The 13168-nt window shown below is 38.4% G+C and overlaps 1 protein-coding gene across 1 annotated transcript; it reads right to left on the bottom strand.

Annotated features, from left to right (window-relative positions):
* Positions 1–9014: 9014 nt before the first annotated feature.
* Positions 9015–11969, bottom strand: LOC149205728 (aldehyde dehydrogenase family 2 member C4-like). Its single transcript, XM_089397490.1, has 6 exons — positions 11876–11969; positions 11321–11463; positions 11072–11225; positions 9363–9592; positions 9165–9254; positions 9015–9068 (listed from the first exon to the last, which is right to left on the bottom strand). The coding sequence occupies exons 1-6, from the start codon at positions 11967–11969 to the stop codon at positions 9054–9056; spliced, it is 726 nt and encodes a 241-aa protein (XP_089253616.1). The 3' UTR covers positions 9015–9053.
* Positions 11970–13168: the final 1199 nt, after the last annotated feature.

Here is a 13168-nt window from a genome sequence, read left to right as displayed (position 1 = left end):
TCACTTGCGGATCCTCTGCAATTTCCTCTATCGCAATCAAACCTGGTGGAAGAGGAAGACCGTCAGGTCCGTAAAATATTTCTGGTGCCGAAGAAGCGGTTGTTTCGACAGCGACAGTTGCTTGGGGAACAAAACTTTCTGGACCAGTTACAGATGAAACTGGTTCAGTTACACAAGTATTTGCCCCCAGACTAGGATCAGTATTACTGTCCTTCTGTGGCTGTTGAACTTCTTCTATAGAGGCAGGGTTTCCAGAAATGTTAGGAGTAACCGGAACCTCGGATGCAGTAGGAACACTTGTTCTAACTTTCAAAGGAGATTTTGAACCGGTTAAACAAGTTCGCTTTGCCCGTACTGTTTTCGATTCCGGGGACAAAGACGGTTGACTCGTAAGCTTCTGCGAACGACGGGGTTTCAATTGACTTTCTTCCACGATTGCGGATTACTCGATCAACTAAAATATTAAAAGGGGGAATTTGTGTTTCCGAATTGAATGAATTTTATTAGACGCTTTTAGACACAACTTGCTTTTTCACTTTTTAAGAGTCGAGAAAAAGCTAAAGATGACTCTAGTCTCCTTCGATGTATTAACGAGCTCGAAGTGACAAATGCTCGATTGGACTTTTTCAGTTATAGAGTTTGAAAAAGGCCAAAAGAAACTGCTCTGGAGATCTAGGTAGAGGGTGTGCCAAACCTTTCGCAAAACCACATAATACGTTTTACGGTACGAGTGGTCGATCTTTGTGAATGCTGTGTTCACTGCATTGCGATCAGTAGGGCGGCCGACACGGTTTCCTATTGGATAAAGGCTTTATTCCTATAGGGGTCTCCCAATATATACGCGACGGTACGTGGGAGCACAAGTCCGTATTAGTGCCACCGACTCTCAGGAGGAATCACCCACCTTCGTCGAGATCGACAGTCACTACGTTTAACGACGCCGGAACACGTCTCTAGCTTAGACCTCTAGATGTTTGCGTTATGTTTCAAAGCGTTGTTATGTTCATTCAATATATTTTAAGTTGATCTTTTTAAAGTTTTCCTTTCAAGGTTCACCACGAGATGTATTGATACAAATTCCTAAATGCAGTCTAAGATGAGAAGCAAGCTTTTTCAATCTTTTCGACTTATGAAAATCTTAACTACTGAGGGAAAAGAGAGACAAAATCTTTTCACACAGATCAAAGAGCACTCGCTAATGCACTTTTTCCTTAAATCAACATACAAACTTATATGCAAAATGCAAAAATGCAAGTATTTCTTTTCTTTTTCTTAATGTTGGTGTAATGCAAAAAGAAAGCTGTTGTATAATTTTGAATTCAATTTCAAGTGAAAGCAAACAAGCTTGTCCAAAATCAAAAGACACCTTAAGATTTACTTGTTTCGACACTAGAAATATATAAATTCAAACCATATGACGAAAGTAAAAGCTCAATCAGCTATGAACAGCAAACAAACTAACTCTTAAGATCAAAACGACACTTTATCACAGGTCTAGATCTAAGAGGCCACCGCAAGACTAGTTCACTTTCGTTATGGGAAACTGTAAATGTACAAGAAATACACAAAGAACAAACACAGTTTCTTTATACAACTGAGGCGGAATAGTGACAAGGAAAGTTTGTTTCAGATAGGCCCACTGACTGGTAACAAACAGCAAAAACAAGAGTGAAAACAGGGCAAGAAACAGCAGGAAACCCCAGCAGCACAAGGCAGGACTGGTCCAGCGCAGGTGGAACACTGCCTGTTTGACCTTCAGCGCAAGTAGCCCCTTCGGGAACTGCGTTGAAATGCAAACAGCCTTTGTACAGCCTGCACTGAAGAACGAAACTTTCGTTTCTGGTGGTTTCCGGGTCACAGATTGCTCAAAAATTCACAGTTTTTGCTCAAATCAGAAGCTATCAGTCAAGGACACACTAAGGGATGACAAGGAGGATGAAAAGCTATCACTAAGAGCTTATTAGAGTCCTTGTGGATCAGCTCTTCAAATCATAAACTTGCCCAGAAACTGAGCTAGAGTAGCTGCCCTCTACTTTGTATTTGAATGATTCAAACACAGTTCGATTCGGTACTCCCTTTGTTTATGAAATGAATAGCAAAAAACACAAACAACCAACAAGATACGATCCCCAGCGGAGTCGCCAATTTGTTGTTGGGAAAAGTATCCAATACGGAATGACCCTATCCCACTCTAAGGGTGATAGTACCTCAGCAACAATCAAAGCAAAGCTATTCAAGATTACTTCTTTATGAGATGAGAGAGAGAAGAGAAAAGGGATCCACTAACCGTTATCTTCCGCTAATGGTTGATCCAATCTTCCCTCTTTGCTGCTTGCTCCTAGCTCCTTGCTCTTTCACCGGCCCAACTATACAAAGATCCTGTAAATGCACAAAGAAAGGAAACTACAAGAAGCATACATCCATAACTGATTCAAGGATTAGAATAAATCAAATGTACAAGCATCAATTCACCATAGAGATACATGCATATAGAAGAACCTCAAATGCTTTTATTAATAGAAGAAGTAAAGTTCTGAGAGTGTTACAACCATAATAGGCCCAATCCAGCAACACCTCCCAGCAGAAAGAAATCTCCTCTTCACCTCCTTCAAAGCAATCACCCAATAGTTCTATACTCAAACCAACAGCACTTCCTTACTTGCACAAAATTCCAGCCTCCCTAGACCTCATGAGAGAGCTCTATATATAGGAGTTTTGGAGAAAGGATGAGTCAGCTTGAGGCTGGCATGAAGCTGACTAGTGTCCTCTCCCACTTCAGTTATACTTCAGTTCTTGAGTCCACTTGGAGTTTCTTGCTTCCACTTGGAGATCTAGATCCTCTTACTCATCACAAGGCGAATTCCCTGATCCAAGTGTCATTTTGGAAGCTTCCTGGGCATTTGACACCTTGCAGAATGACTGTGCCACTTGGCCAATCTCGCCCAGCGCCTTCATTGCTTTTGACATTCAGCGCAGGTACAGAGTGGAGCAGTTGACATTCAGCGCAGATGCTCAGTGGAGCAGCTGACATGACCCAGAAATAGCTTGTTTTTGAGTGTTTTCAGGTGGAGAACTGATTTTCAGTGCTGTGGTTTGCTGACCTTGTTCCTCTAGGGGTAGGAACAACATGTTTAGGGACTTTGGATCCCTTAGATTATTAACATTTCATGCTTCATGCTGTTAGGCACAAAAATGTCTATAACAGAGAGAGAACAAAGATGGTTTGTGCACTATAGTATTCTATGAGCCATAGATCTCACTTCTTTGTATTTGGATCCATTTACATTTATAGAAAGAGATAGTAGAGCAACATCACCTTCCAATTGGGTTCTCTCCCGAAACAATTTCTCGAGTCATATCTTGCGTTATTATGATTATAAGTAATTGTATTTTGTATATTCTCTATTTCTTCATTTTTTATATTATATCCATAAAAATAGAAACCTAATAGATCCATAATTCTATGGAAAATGATCCTCATAATATAGATTTTGTATTTTCAGTATAAAATTTATTAGATATGTTGGGTTGAACTACCCAATGGAGTATCCATAGTTATTCACAGATCAAAAACATTAGGAAATAAATTGGTACAATAATATAACTTAAAATTGAAACAAAATATAAGTTGTCATTTAGATGATCTCAAATCACGATCATAGAAAAATAATTAGAGGAAAATGCTTACATGAGACCCAAATCATTCCAACATCTTCAATTATAAGAGACCAAATGGCACGAATCTAAATGAAGAGGTCATATAACCCACTTATATAATTTATATTAAGCCTAGATGCCTAAGAATAGGTAGCAAATGTCACATGGACTCTAATTTCAAAGATGATCAATTCAAAATACAAAGATTAAGGAAGTCTCCTGTAATCCCAAGTACACCCGAAGGTGTTGAAATTTTCATTGATATTTCACCAATTTGGATGAGTAGTCCTTATGATACCCACCTTCATAAGTGGGGTGCTTCTTGAGGGCTTCATGAAGTAACAACAATTAATGTTGGAGAAAGTAACTAGTAGTATTGGAAAGGAGAGGTAGGGTACAACTTGTCTTGACTTGGAATTTTGAATGGCCCTCAGATTCAACCTCCCTATGGTTGATACAAAAATATAAGAAGCCTACCAAGTATAGCTATAAAAAATTGTGAAGAATATTGATTGAGATTATTCTATAATCTATTTGTGATCTATCTTACCATTCCCATCTACCAAGTATAGCTATAAAAAAATGGTGACAAATATTGATTGAGATTATTCTATAATCTATTTGTGATCTATCTGACCATTCCCATCATCATCATTGAACAATGTTATTTACCATATTCACATTATTCCTTATGTAAATTTTGAAGTGGTGTTCTTGATAGTACTATTTAGATTATAGAGGATATTCAATAAAAAAAAAAAAAATGTACATAATTGATGATCATCTAAATTTTATGTAGACACAACAATTGGAACCAACATATATCTACACTAATGGTGGAATTGGATTTATCAAACATCAAGATGGATGAAATCCCTTGACTTGAAAACCTTTCTTAAATTGTTTTTCTTTTAAGAAAAGTCCACCTCAAAGGATTTGATCCCTCTCAACACTTGATAGACCAAGTGTTATAATAGAATTTATTAAAAAACTACACAATAAAAAATACTTCATGTCAAAAGTATTATACATAGAAATTTCAAAATATTTGTAAACCTATTCAATCTTGTAAATTAATATCTTAGATAATTTCTTAAAATTTAATAAACATAAATTATATCACTAAAAATAATCAAAATCCTCTCCATCAATATTACTTTATCTAATTTTAAATTCATACTAAACAAATAATTTATTAAAAATTTACACATCAATAATAAATAGTTCAAAATTCATTCAAAAAATAAAAAAATATAATATTATAAATAATATCATTTCAAAATTCATTCAAAAAATTAAAAAATATAATATTATAAATAATATCATTTCAATTTTATATGTATAATTATTTAAATAAAAACCGATGTAAATGTAATGACTAATTTGATACATAAATATTATAAGGAATTCTTGGGAAGGAAATGACATCATTGACTCAAGTGATTACATACAAAAATTTATTGAAGCTTCAACCTAAATATATAAAGCCATGAAGCATTTGACAAACACATTTGATAGAGGTTAAAGCATAGTTCTACAACATTTGACAAACACATTTGATAGAGGTTAAAGCATAGTTCTACAACATTTGACAAGCTTGTGAAAGCCCAAGTGTTTTCCAAGCTGGACTTGAGGCATGGGTATTATCAGGTGCGGATAGCTGAAGGAGACGAGAAGAAGACCGCGATAGTAACAAGGTATGGTAGCTTTGAGTTCCTTGTTATGCCATTTGGTTTGTGTAATGCTCCTGCTACATTTTGCACTTTGATGAACGATGTTCTACGACCATACTTGGATTTGTTCGTAGTAGTATACTTGGACGATATAGTGGTGTTCAATGACAACATGGAGGATCATAAGAAACACTTGGCGATGGTATTCGAGGCACTGAGGGAAAATCAGTTGTTCTTGAAGAAGTCTAAGTGTGTGTTCGCTCAGACCGAGATTCTGTTCCTTGGGCATATTGTTGGTCAAGGGTACATACGGATGGAGCCGAGCAGAGTGAAGGCGATTGAGGACTGGGTTGAACCGAAGAATGTCCATGAGATGAGGGTGTTTTTGGGCATGACCAACTACCAACAGAAGTTTGTAGAGGGGTACTCCAAGGTGACATCAGCACTGACAGACTTATTGAAGAAAGACAAGAGGTGGAGTTGGACGAGCAAATGTCAAGAGGCATTTGATGACTTGAAGAAGAGGATGGTTACAGCACCGATACTGAAGTTGCCTAACTTCGAGAGACCGTTTGAGGTACACACTGATGCTTCAGATTTTGCCATAGGAGGAGTTCTTATGCAGGATGGGCATCCGGTGGCGTATGAGAGTCGGAAGTTGCAGGATAGAGAACGAAGGTATCCGGTTCATGAGAAGGAGATGACTGCCATCATCCATTGTCTTCATGTGTGGAGGCATTACCTGATTGGGAAGCCGTTTGTTTTCAAGACTGACAACGTTGCAGCAAGTTATTTTGCATCACAACCGAAGCTTTCTGCGAAGCAAGCTCGTTGGCAGGACTTCTTGGCAGAATTCGACATGACTATCGAGTATAGACCGGGTAGACACAATGCGGTAGCAGATGCCCTTAGCAGGAAGGGACAACTTGCAGCATTGGAGGAGGAAGAAGACCGAGCAGCAAGGAGTAGGAGTCGAGTTCAGATGTCAGAAGAGATGCAAAACAAGATCAAGGAAAGTATTGAAACCGATACTTTGGCGCAGAATATAGTGAAGCAGATAAAGGAGGGGAAGACACGAAAGTTATTTCTACGGGATGGGTTCTTGTTCTTTGGAAACCGACTCTATGTTCCAAAGTCATCTGGACTCAGGAGGCACCTTTTGAAGGAGTGCCACGACTCACCGTGGGCTGGCCACCCAGGGCAGCGTCGTTCTTTGGCATTGTTGGAGAGAGGATTCTTTTGGGAGAAGATGAGAGAGGATGTGGAGGAGTATGTACATACGTGCATCATTTGTCAGCAGGACAAATTGGATACTCAGAGGCAAGGAGGACTGTTGCAACCTTTACCGATTCCAGAGAGGCCATGGATGAGTGTCTCGATGGACTTCATCACTCAGTTACCACAGGTTCAGGGGTATAATGGGATTATGGTCGTGGTTGATTGTTTTTCCAAGTATGTTGTCTTTGTTCCTACAAAGATACCTTGTGGAGCCGAGTGGACAGCGGAGTTGTTCTTTGAGAACATAGTGAAGTATTGGGGGATGCCTTTGAGTATTGTGTCGGATAGAGATCCACGTTTTACAGGGAGATTTTGGACCACATTGTTCAAGTTGGTCGGGACAGAGTTGTTGATGAGTTCGAGTTACCACCCGCAGACAGATGGGCAGACCGAGAGGATCAACGCATTGCTGGAGGACTACTTGCGACATTATGTGACGGCTGATCAGAAGAATTGGCCCGAACTCTTGGATGTTGCTCAGTTTAGCTACAATATTCAAAAGAGTTCTGCGACGAGGTATAGTCCATTTGAGTTGGTAAATGGACAGATGCCGGTTGCACCGCATACCGTAGTGACGAGAGGCTTCTTGAGAAGTCCTCATGTGAGGAAGTTCATGAAGGCTTGGGAGGAGACCTTGGAGTTAGCACGGTTACGCTTGCACGATGCTGCAAGGAGGATGAAAAAGTATGCTGATCGTGGAAGACGGGAGGCACACTTCGGTGTTGGAGATATGGTGTTTCTCAGGATTACTGGGGAGCAGTTTCAGCCAGCCAAGGGGACGATGAGCAAACTGACACGGAAATATGAGGGGCCATTCTGAGTGAAGAAGAGAGTGGGGGAAGTTGCTTACGAGCTGGAGCTTCCACGCCATATGAACATGAAACACCCAGTTTTTCATGTGAGTCAGTTGAAGAGATGTAGACTTGATTCAGACCATCCAGAGAGGGTTGAACCGACGAGAGGACCAACCGGGATTGTGGATAGACCAGGACTAGAGTTGGAGAAGATTTTGAGTCTCAGAACTACAGGAGTTGGTTGCCACATGCGACGGGAATTTCTTTGCAGATGGAAAGATGCACCAGAGGAGGATAGCTGGGAAACAGAGGACTCACTTTGGAGATGGAAGAACAAGATCGCGAAGTACGACAGGAAGTTGAGAAGGAGAGCAGGAATTGTCGGGACGACAATGACTTCTGGTGGGGGAGGATGTAACGCCCTGCGGTTCATACCGGGCGCGCGCTCCTCCAACTCACGAAAATGACTAAGTGTCGAATCACCATCGCACTTGGGCGCGCGAGTTATGGGTGTGCGAAGCCATGTTTATATGCGATGGATGATGGGTGATGAACATACCCAAGCCGACGGTGAGAAATGAAGGCAAGGGGCGTTCATTGTTATGATTGTGAGGTCGGCTAAGAGTGGGCACACACCTTAGTGCGCATATATATTGGTGAGACTGCAATTCATTTGGGCATCGAACTTCGCTCTTGCTCCAACGCACAAAGAGGAGTGCGCAGAAAAGAAGGGCGCAGAGTTATGATACGACGAGCGGTTGGATGAGCCCGCCGAGTCGGGCGTTCCGGGTGTGAGTCGGTTGTGTGGTGCGGTCGGTCGCCACCACACGGTGATATATCTTGTTGTGTGTTGTGGTTCGGCGGTGGGTTCGTGCACGGGTGCGCCCGCCCGCCCGACGACACAAGAGGTGTATGTTATATGTTGTAAGGTTGTATTTTGGTGGAGTCTTGGCAGACCGCCATGCACTCTTGCACGGGCGGGCGCCCTCCCGTTTATGGAACGCCCGTTGAGTGCGGCTCCCGGTCATGTAACTTTGCATATATAATAAAAGTTTGATTATTATTATTATTGTCGAGTTGATTTTATTATTGTATATTGTTAATGGTTTCCGCACATTAATAATATGAATTCATGTGTATTATGAATTTTTAAGGCGTAGTTCGTAAAGTTTATTAATGATGGAACATCTTAATAACTTAGGCAGTGCCGCACCCGGCCAATTTAACGAAAAAAGAATTGGGGGTGTGACAACTCTCTTCACAAATTTATCGTGGATGCCCTTTTGAACATATACCCGGGATCCTGCGAAGCATACTTGTCCCTGCCATCCAAATGAAATAGCAAATGGTTTGAATAATGGAAGAATTTTTTTTTAGTAATTTTTAAGTATATAAAGTTTTGGTCGAGATCAGATTACTACGGATTTAGATCAGGACTAAATCTCCCCACTTAACTATTTACTTAATTATAATAAAAACATTGCCAATGACTACTTTGAGCTTACCATGTTATAAAATATCGCAGTGTGGGCAAGATTCACGGCCTCCTCAATATCAGCATCATCCATGATAATTAAAGGAGATTTTCCACCGAGTTCGAGAGTTACAGGTTTCAAGTTGCTCTGGGCAGCGCCCACCATGATAACCCGACCTATATCAGTAGACCCTATAAAGGCGACCTACACACAAACAAATACTTCTTTACCAATATTGCTTCCATGGTACCTTGATGCTAAGAAAGATAAATAAGAAACATGATTACCTTGTCAATATCCATATGGTTGCTTATTGCAGCACCAGCCGTTTCTCCAAAACCAGTTATCACATTAAGAACTCCAGGTGGAAGCCCTGCCTGTGACAACAGCAAAACATTGACACATTGGCATGAAAACTTCTTGGGGATAAGAAATGATTTCTGAGTTCAACGGTGAATAGAAATTACAGACACATATTGACTTACCTCCTTGGCCAGATGTGCACAATAAAGTGCAGTTAGAGGAGTTTGTTCGGCAGGTTTGATAACTATAGTGCATCCACAAGCCAAAGCTGGAGAGATTTTCATGAAAAACATGACAAGTGGGAAGTTCCATGGTATAATCTGACCGACCACTCCAATAGGCTCATGCAAAGTATATGCATGATATTGCCCTCCCATTTTTAATGTTTCGCCATGTATTTTATCAGCCGCTCCTGTAAATGTCATGAAATTTATATATTGTAATTACATAGAAACCATTGTTAATTGCATTTCCAAAGCTGCGTAAGTCAATATAATATTTCTTTATTATTGGACAGAGGGAGGTCCTGCGATGTTTATAATTGTGATAACTTAGAAGTTACAACCTTGGACAATGAACAATATTGACAAAACCCTCGTTAACGTACCACACGACACATTTTGGTTTATTGGTACAAGCTACACGAACAACACCTATTTCTTATTCTAGGGAATCAAGGTATTAGATAAATATATCTTGAAATGACAACAATCTAGTGACAATATTTAACTGTTATTTAAAGGAATCAAGGTGGCATTACAAACAAAAACAAATAGGTTATATGAGATAGGAATCAAGGTGCCATTACAAACAAAAACAAATAGGTTATATGAGATAAATTTTCTTAAACAGTTTAGTGTAATAATTTGATTGGTACAAATAAAATTTATCTTTAAGAAATCCGATAAAGGAATTAAGGTGGTATTACAGATAAATATGTTAATGAGAAAAAATAAAAAAAAATTAAATATTTTATTGTATTAATTTGGTTGGTCCAAACAATATTTATTTTTATTTTAAGAAATGAGAAATTAAGATAGATAATTATATTATTGAGCAGAGAGGCTTATTTTACATGCCAGTGTGATGTGTAATGTCCATTCATCATTGAAGTTGAAATTTTGCTCATGTGTGCCAAAATAAAAAATATAAAAAATATAAAAATATAAAATAAAACTATACAAAACATTTAAATAATATCAACTCATAAAATAAAATTTGCACTTGAAGAAATTGGATCGCTCTAAACTCATATTAGATCCATATTTTAGATAGATTTGTGCTATCATAACATGATATTAAAACTAGAAATAGAAAAAAAAAAACGGCAATCCACAAACACTTCATAACATGAATTCAAACTCTATAACAAAAAATAAAACTATACAAAACATTTAAATAATATCAACTCATAAAAAAAATTTGCACGTGAAGAAATTGGATCGCTCTAAACTCATATCAGATCCATATTTAAGATAGATCTGTGCTAGTATATAAACATATCATAACATCGTATTAAAACTAGAAATAGAAAAAAAAACAACAATCCACAAACACATCATAGCATGAAATTCAAACTCTATACCCAAAAATAAAATGATTCAAAACATCTAAATAATATCAACTCATAAAAAAATTGGCACGTGAAGAAATTGGATGGCTCTAAACTCATATTAAATCCGTATTTAAAATAAATCTATGCTAGTATATAAAGATATCATAACATAATATTAAAACTAGAAATAAAATATGAAAAAAACAATCCACAAACACATCATAACATGAAATTCAAACTCTATACCAAAAAAAAAAAAAAAAAAAAATAACCATTGACAAACACATGATAACATAAATTAAGCACAGGTATCATGGAGTATTGACTGTTCAGTACCTGCATAGTATCTGAGAGTCTCGATACACCCTGGCAAATCGACTGCACGAGCAAGGGTCAGTGGTTTTCCATTATCTAGGGTTTCCAGAGCAGCTAGTTCATCTATATGCTGCTCTACCAAATCTGCGTACTTGTTCAGAAACCGATCCCTTTCCTATACACAAAAGGAAATTCTTGATCAGATCCAAATCACAAGGCAAAAACACAAGGGAATCTATTTATGCACAAGGGTCTAAAAACTGATATTACATAGCCAGACATTCGAGGCCAAGGTCCCTTATCAAAAGCCTCCCGGGCGGCCTTCACAGCCAAATCCACATCCTCCTTATCACCCTCTGCGACACGTGTTATCAAATCTCCTGTTCGAGGATCCAAAGTTTCAAAAGTCTTCCCTGCACCACCAACACCTTGCACGCATTAATCAACAGAAATGTCGCCTCATCCTTGCACCCATTAATCCACAGATATGCCAAACTCCGAATATTTTAGCATTTAAGCACAGTTGTTAAACATGCTTTAGCTTATACATAGTTAAATAATCATGTTTCCTTCGGATACACAGATTATATCTGTATCGAAAAATAAAATAAAACAGCAAAAAAATTCAAAATATTTAGTTAGGATTGTTATTTTTTTCAAGAAATTTAGCTGTGGAAGTGTTTAAATCATATCCATGTCTTTTTAAAATTAAACAAAAATTTATATCATCAAAAAAATTGGTCTACTTAGAGTTTAGATTAGCAAGTTTGTATTGAAAAAATAACCCAGCAAAACTCAAAATATTTCAGGATAACATATAAATACCTGAAATTGCATCCACAAATTCTCCATCGATGAAAAGTTTGGTGAATTTCACAGACACGATACCATTACCTACCCCATTATCTGAGCCGGCCATTCATTCACGCAACTCCAATTTCTTGAATCCTTCAAGACTGCACACCATGCGTTATTAAAAAACATTAACATTGTAGTCAGAAACAGATCCACAGGAAAAGCCTTCCACCCAAATACTTAGAAAGTTGGAAAGGAAAATGAAATTGAAAGAATTCCACCATAAACAATACCTTCAACAGGGGAAGCTTAGTGTAATGACCCCAGAAGATGTAATGTGGAATTTTACTATGGTAAAAGATAGTGTGGTAGTTGTTTTATTTAAAAAAAAACAAAACTCTGATATATTATTGGTATTGAGAAATTTAAATATTTTGCTTGAAATGCTAACAGCCTCTAAAAGGAGGATTTCAAAGAAAGAAGTCAGTTGCAATAACTAATTAAAAACTACCCTCCCAAACAGGAAAAGTCCTGGAGGTGGGGAGGAAGTTCTGTGCTGTAGGGACAGACAGAAGGAATCTCTTTCCAGGAGGAGAAAGAGGGATAAACACAAGAAAAACGGGTTAAGTCTGGTAAGGACCAGATAACCAAGCACCAGGGGTGCGCATATCTTGTTGAGGGCTGAAGGCCTGCAAGATGGCTCGGGGGGAGAATCCACTCTGATAGATGGATCTCATGGTTGGGAGGTAGAGCAGAATCGAAAAGCAGGTGATTGCTAAAGTACCTATTCATGACTCTGGCGAACCAGGTATGGTTTCATACTGCAGAGTCTTTAATGAATTCTGAATGATGAATATTCTGTGAACTTATAGTAACCCAATGATAACTGTGTTTCATTCCCGTAGTTACTGTCGTGCTGTTATTATAGCTACACAGGAGTAGTTTAACTAAAAGACAGACTATTAATCTATAGTCATATTAAGAAATAACCAGAGAAACAGAGATAGTTCCAAGCGAAGAAAAGCAGTGCATAAGACAAGCAGTCCTGAGTGTTCTAGAATATAACCAACAGTTAATGTAATATGCCGAACAATATCAGAGACATCCTGAGCCTGAAACACGCATGCCGGCTGTAACTCTTGTCTTAAGGCACCGACAGCAAAGAAGATGAACCCCACTTCTAACTATAAGGAAACTGTCGAAATATGAAAGAGCTAATATATTGTTTCAGTCAAGAAAGCAAAACGCTGTAACCATATGAAATGGGAAGCCATACATTAACCCGAAACGAACAATGTTATCAAATAATAATATTTGAAGCTA

The sequence above is a fragment of the Pinus tabuliformis genome, chromosome 1_2 (assembly GCF_031772625.1).
Source record: "Pinus tabuliformis cultivar Carrire ecotype Pingquan chromosome 1_2, CPIR1, whole genome shotgun sequence".
Taxonomy (NCBI): Eukaryota; Viridiplantae; Streptophyta; class Pinopsida; order Pinales; family Pinaceae; genus Pinus; species Pinus tabuliformis.
This window is presented reverse-complemented; position numbering and strand designations above follow the sequence as displayed.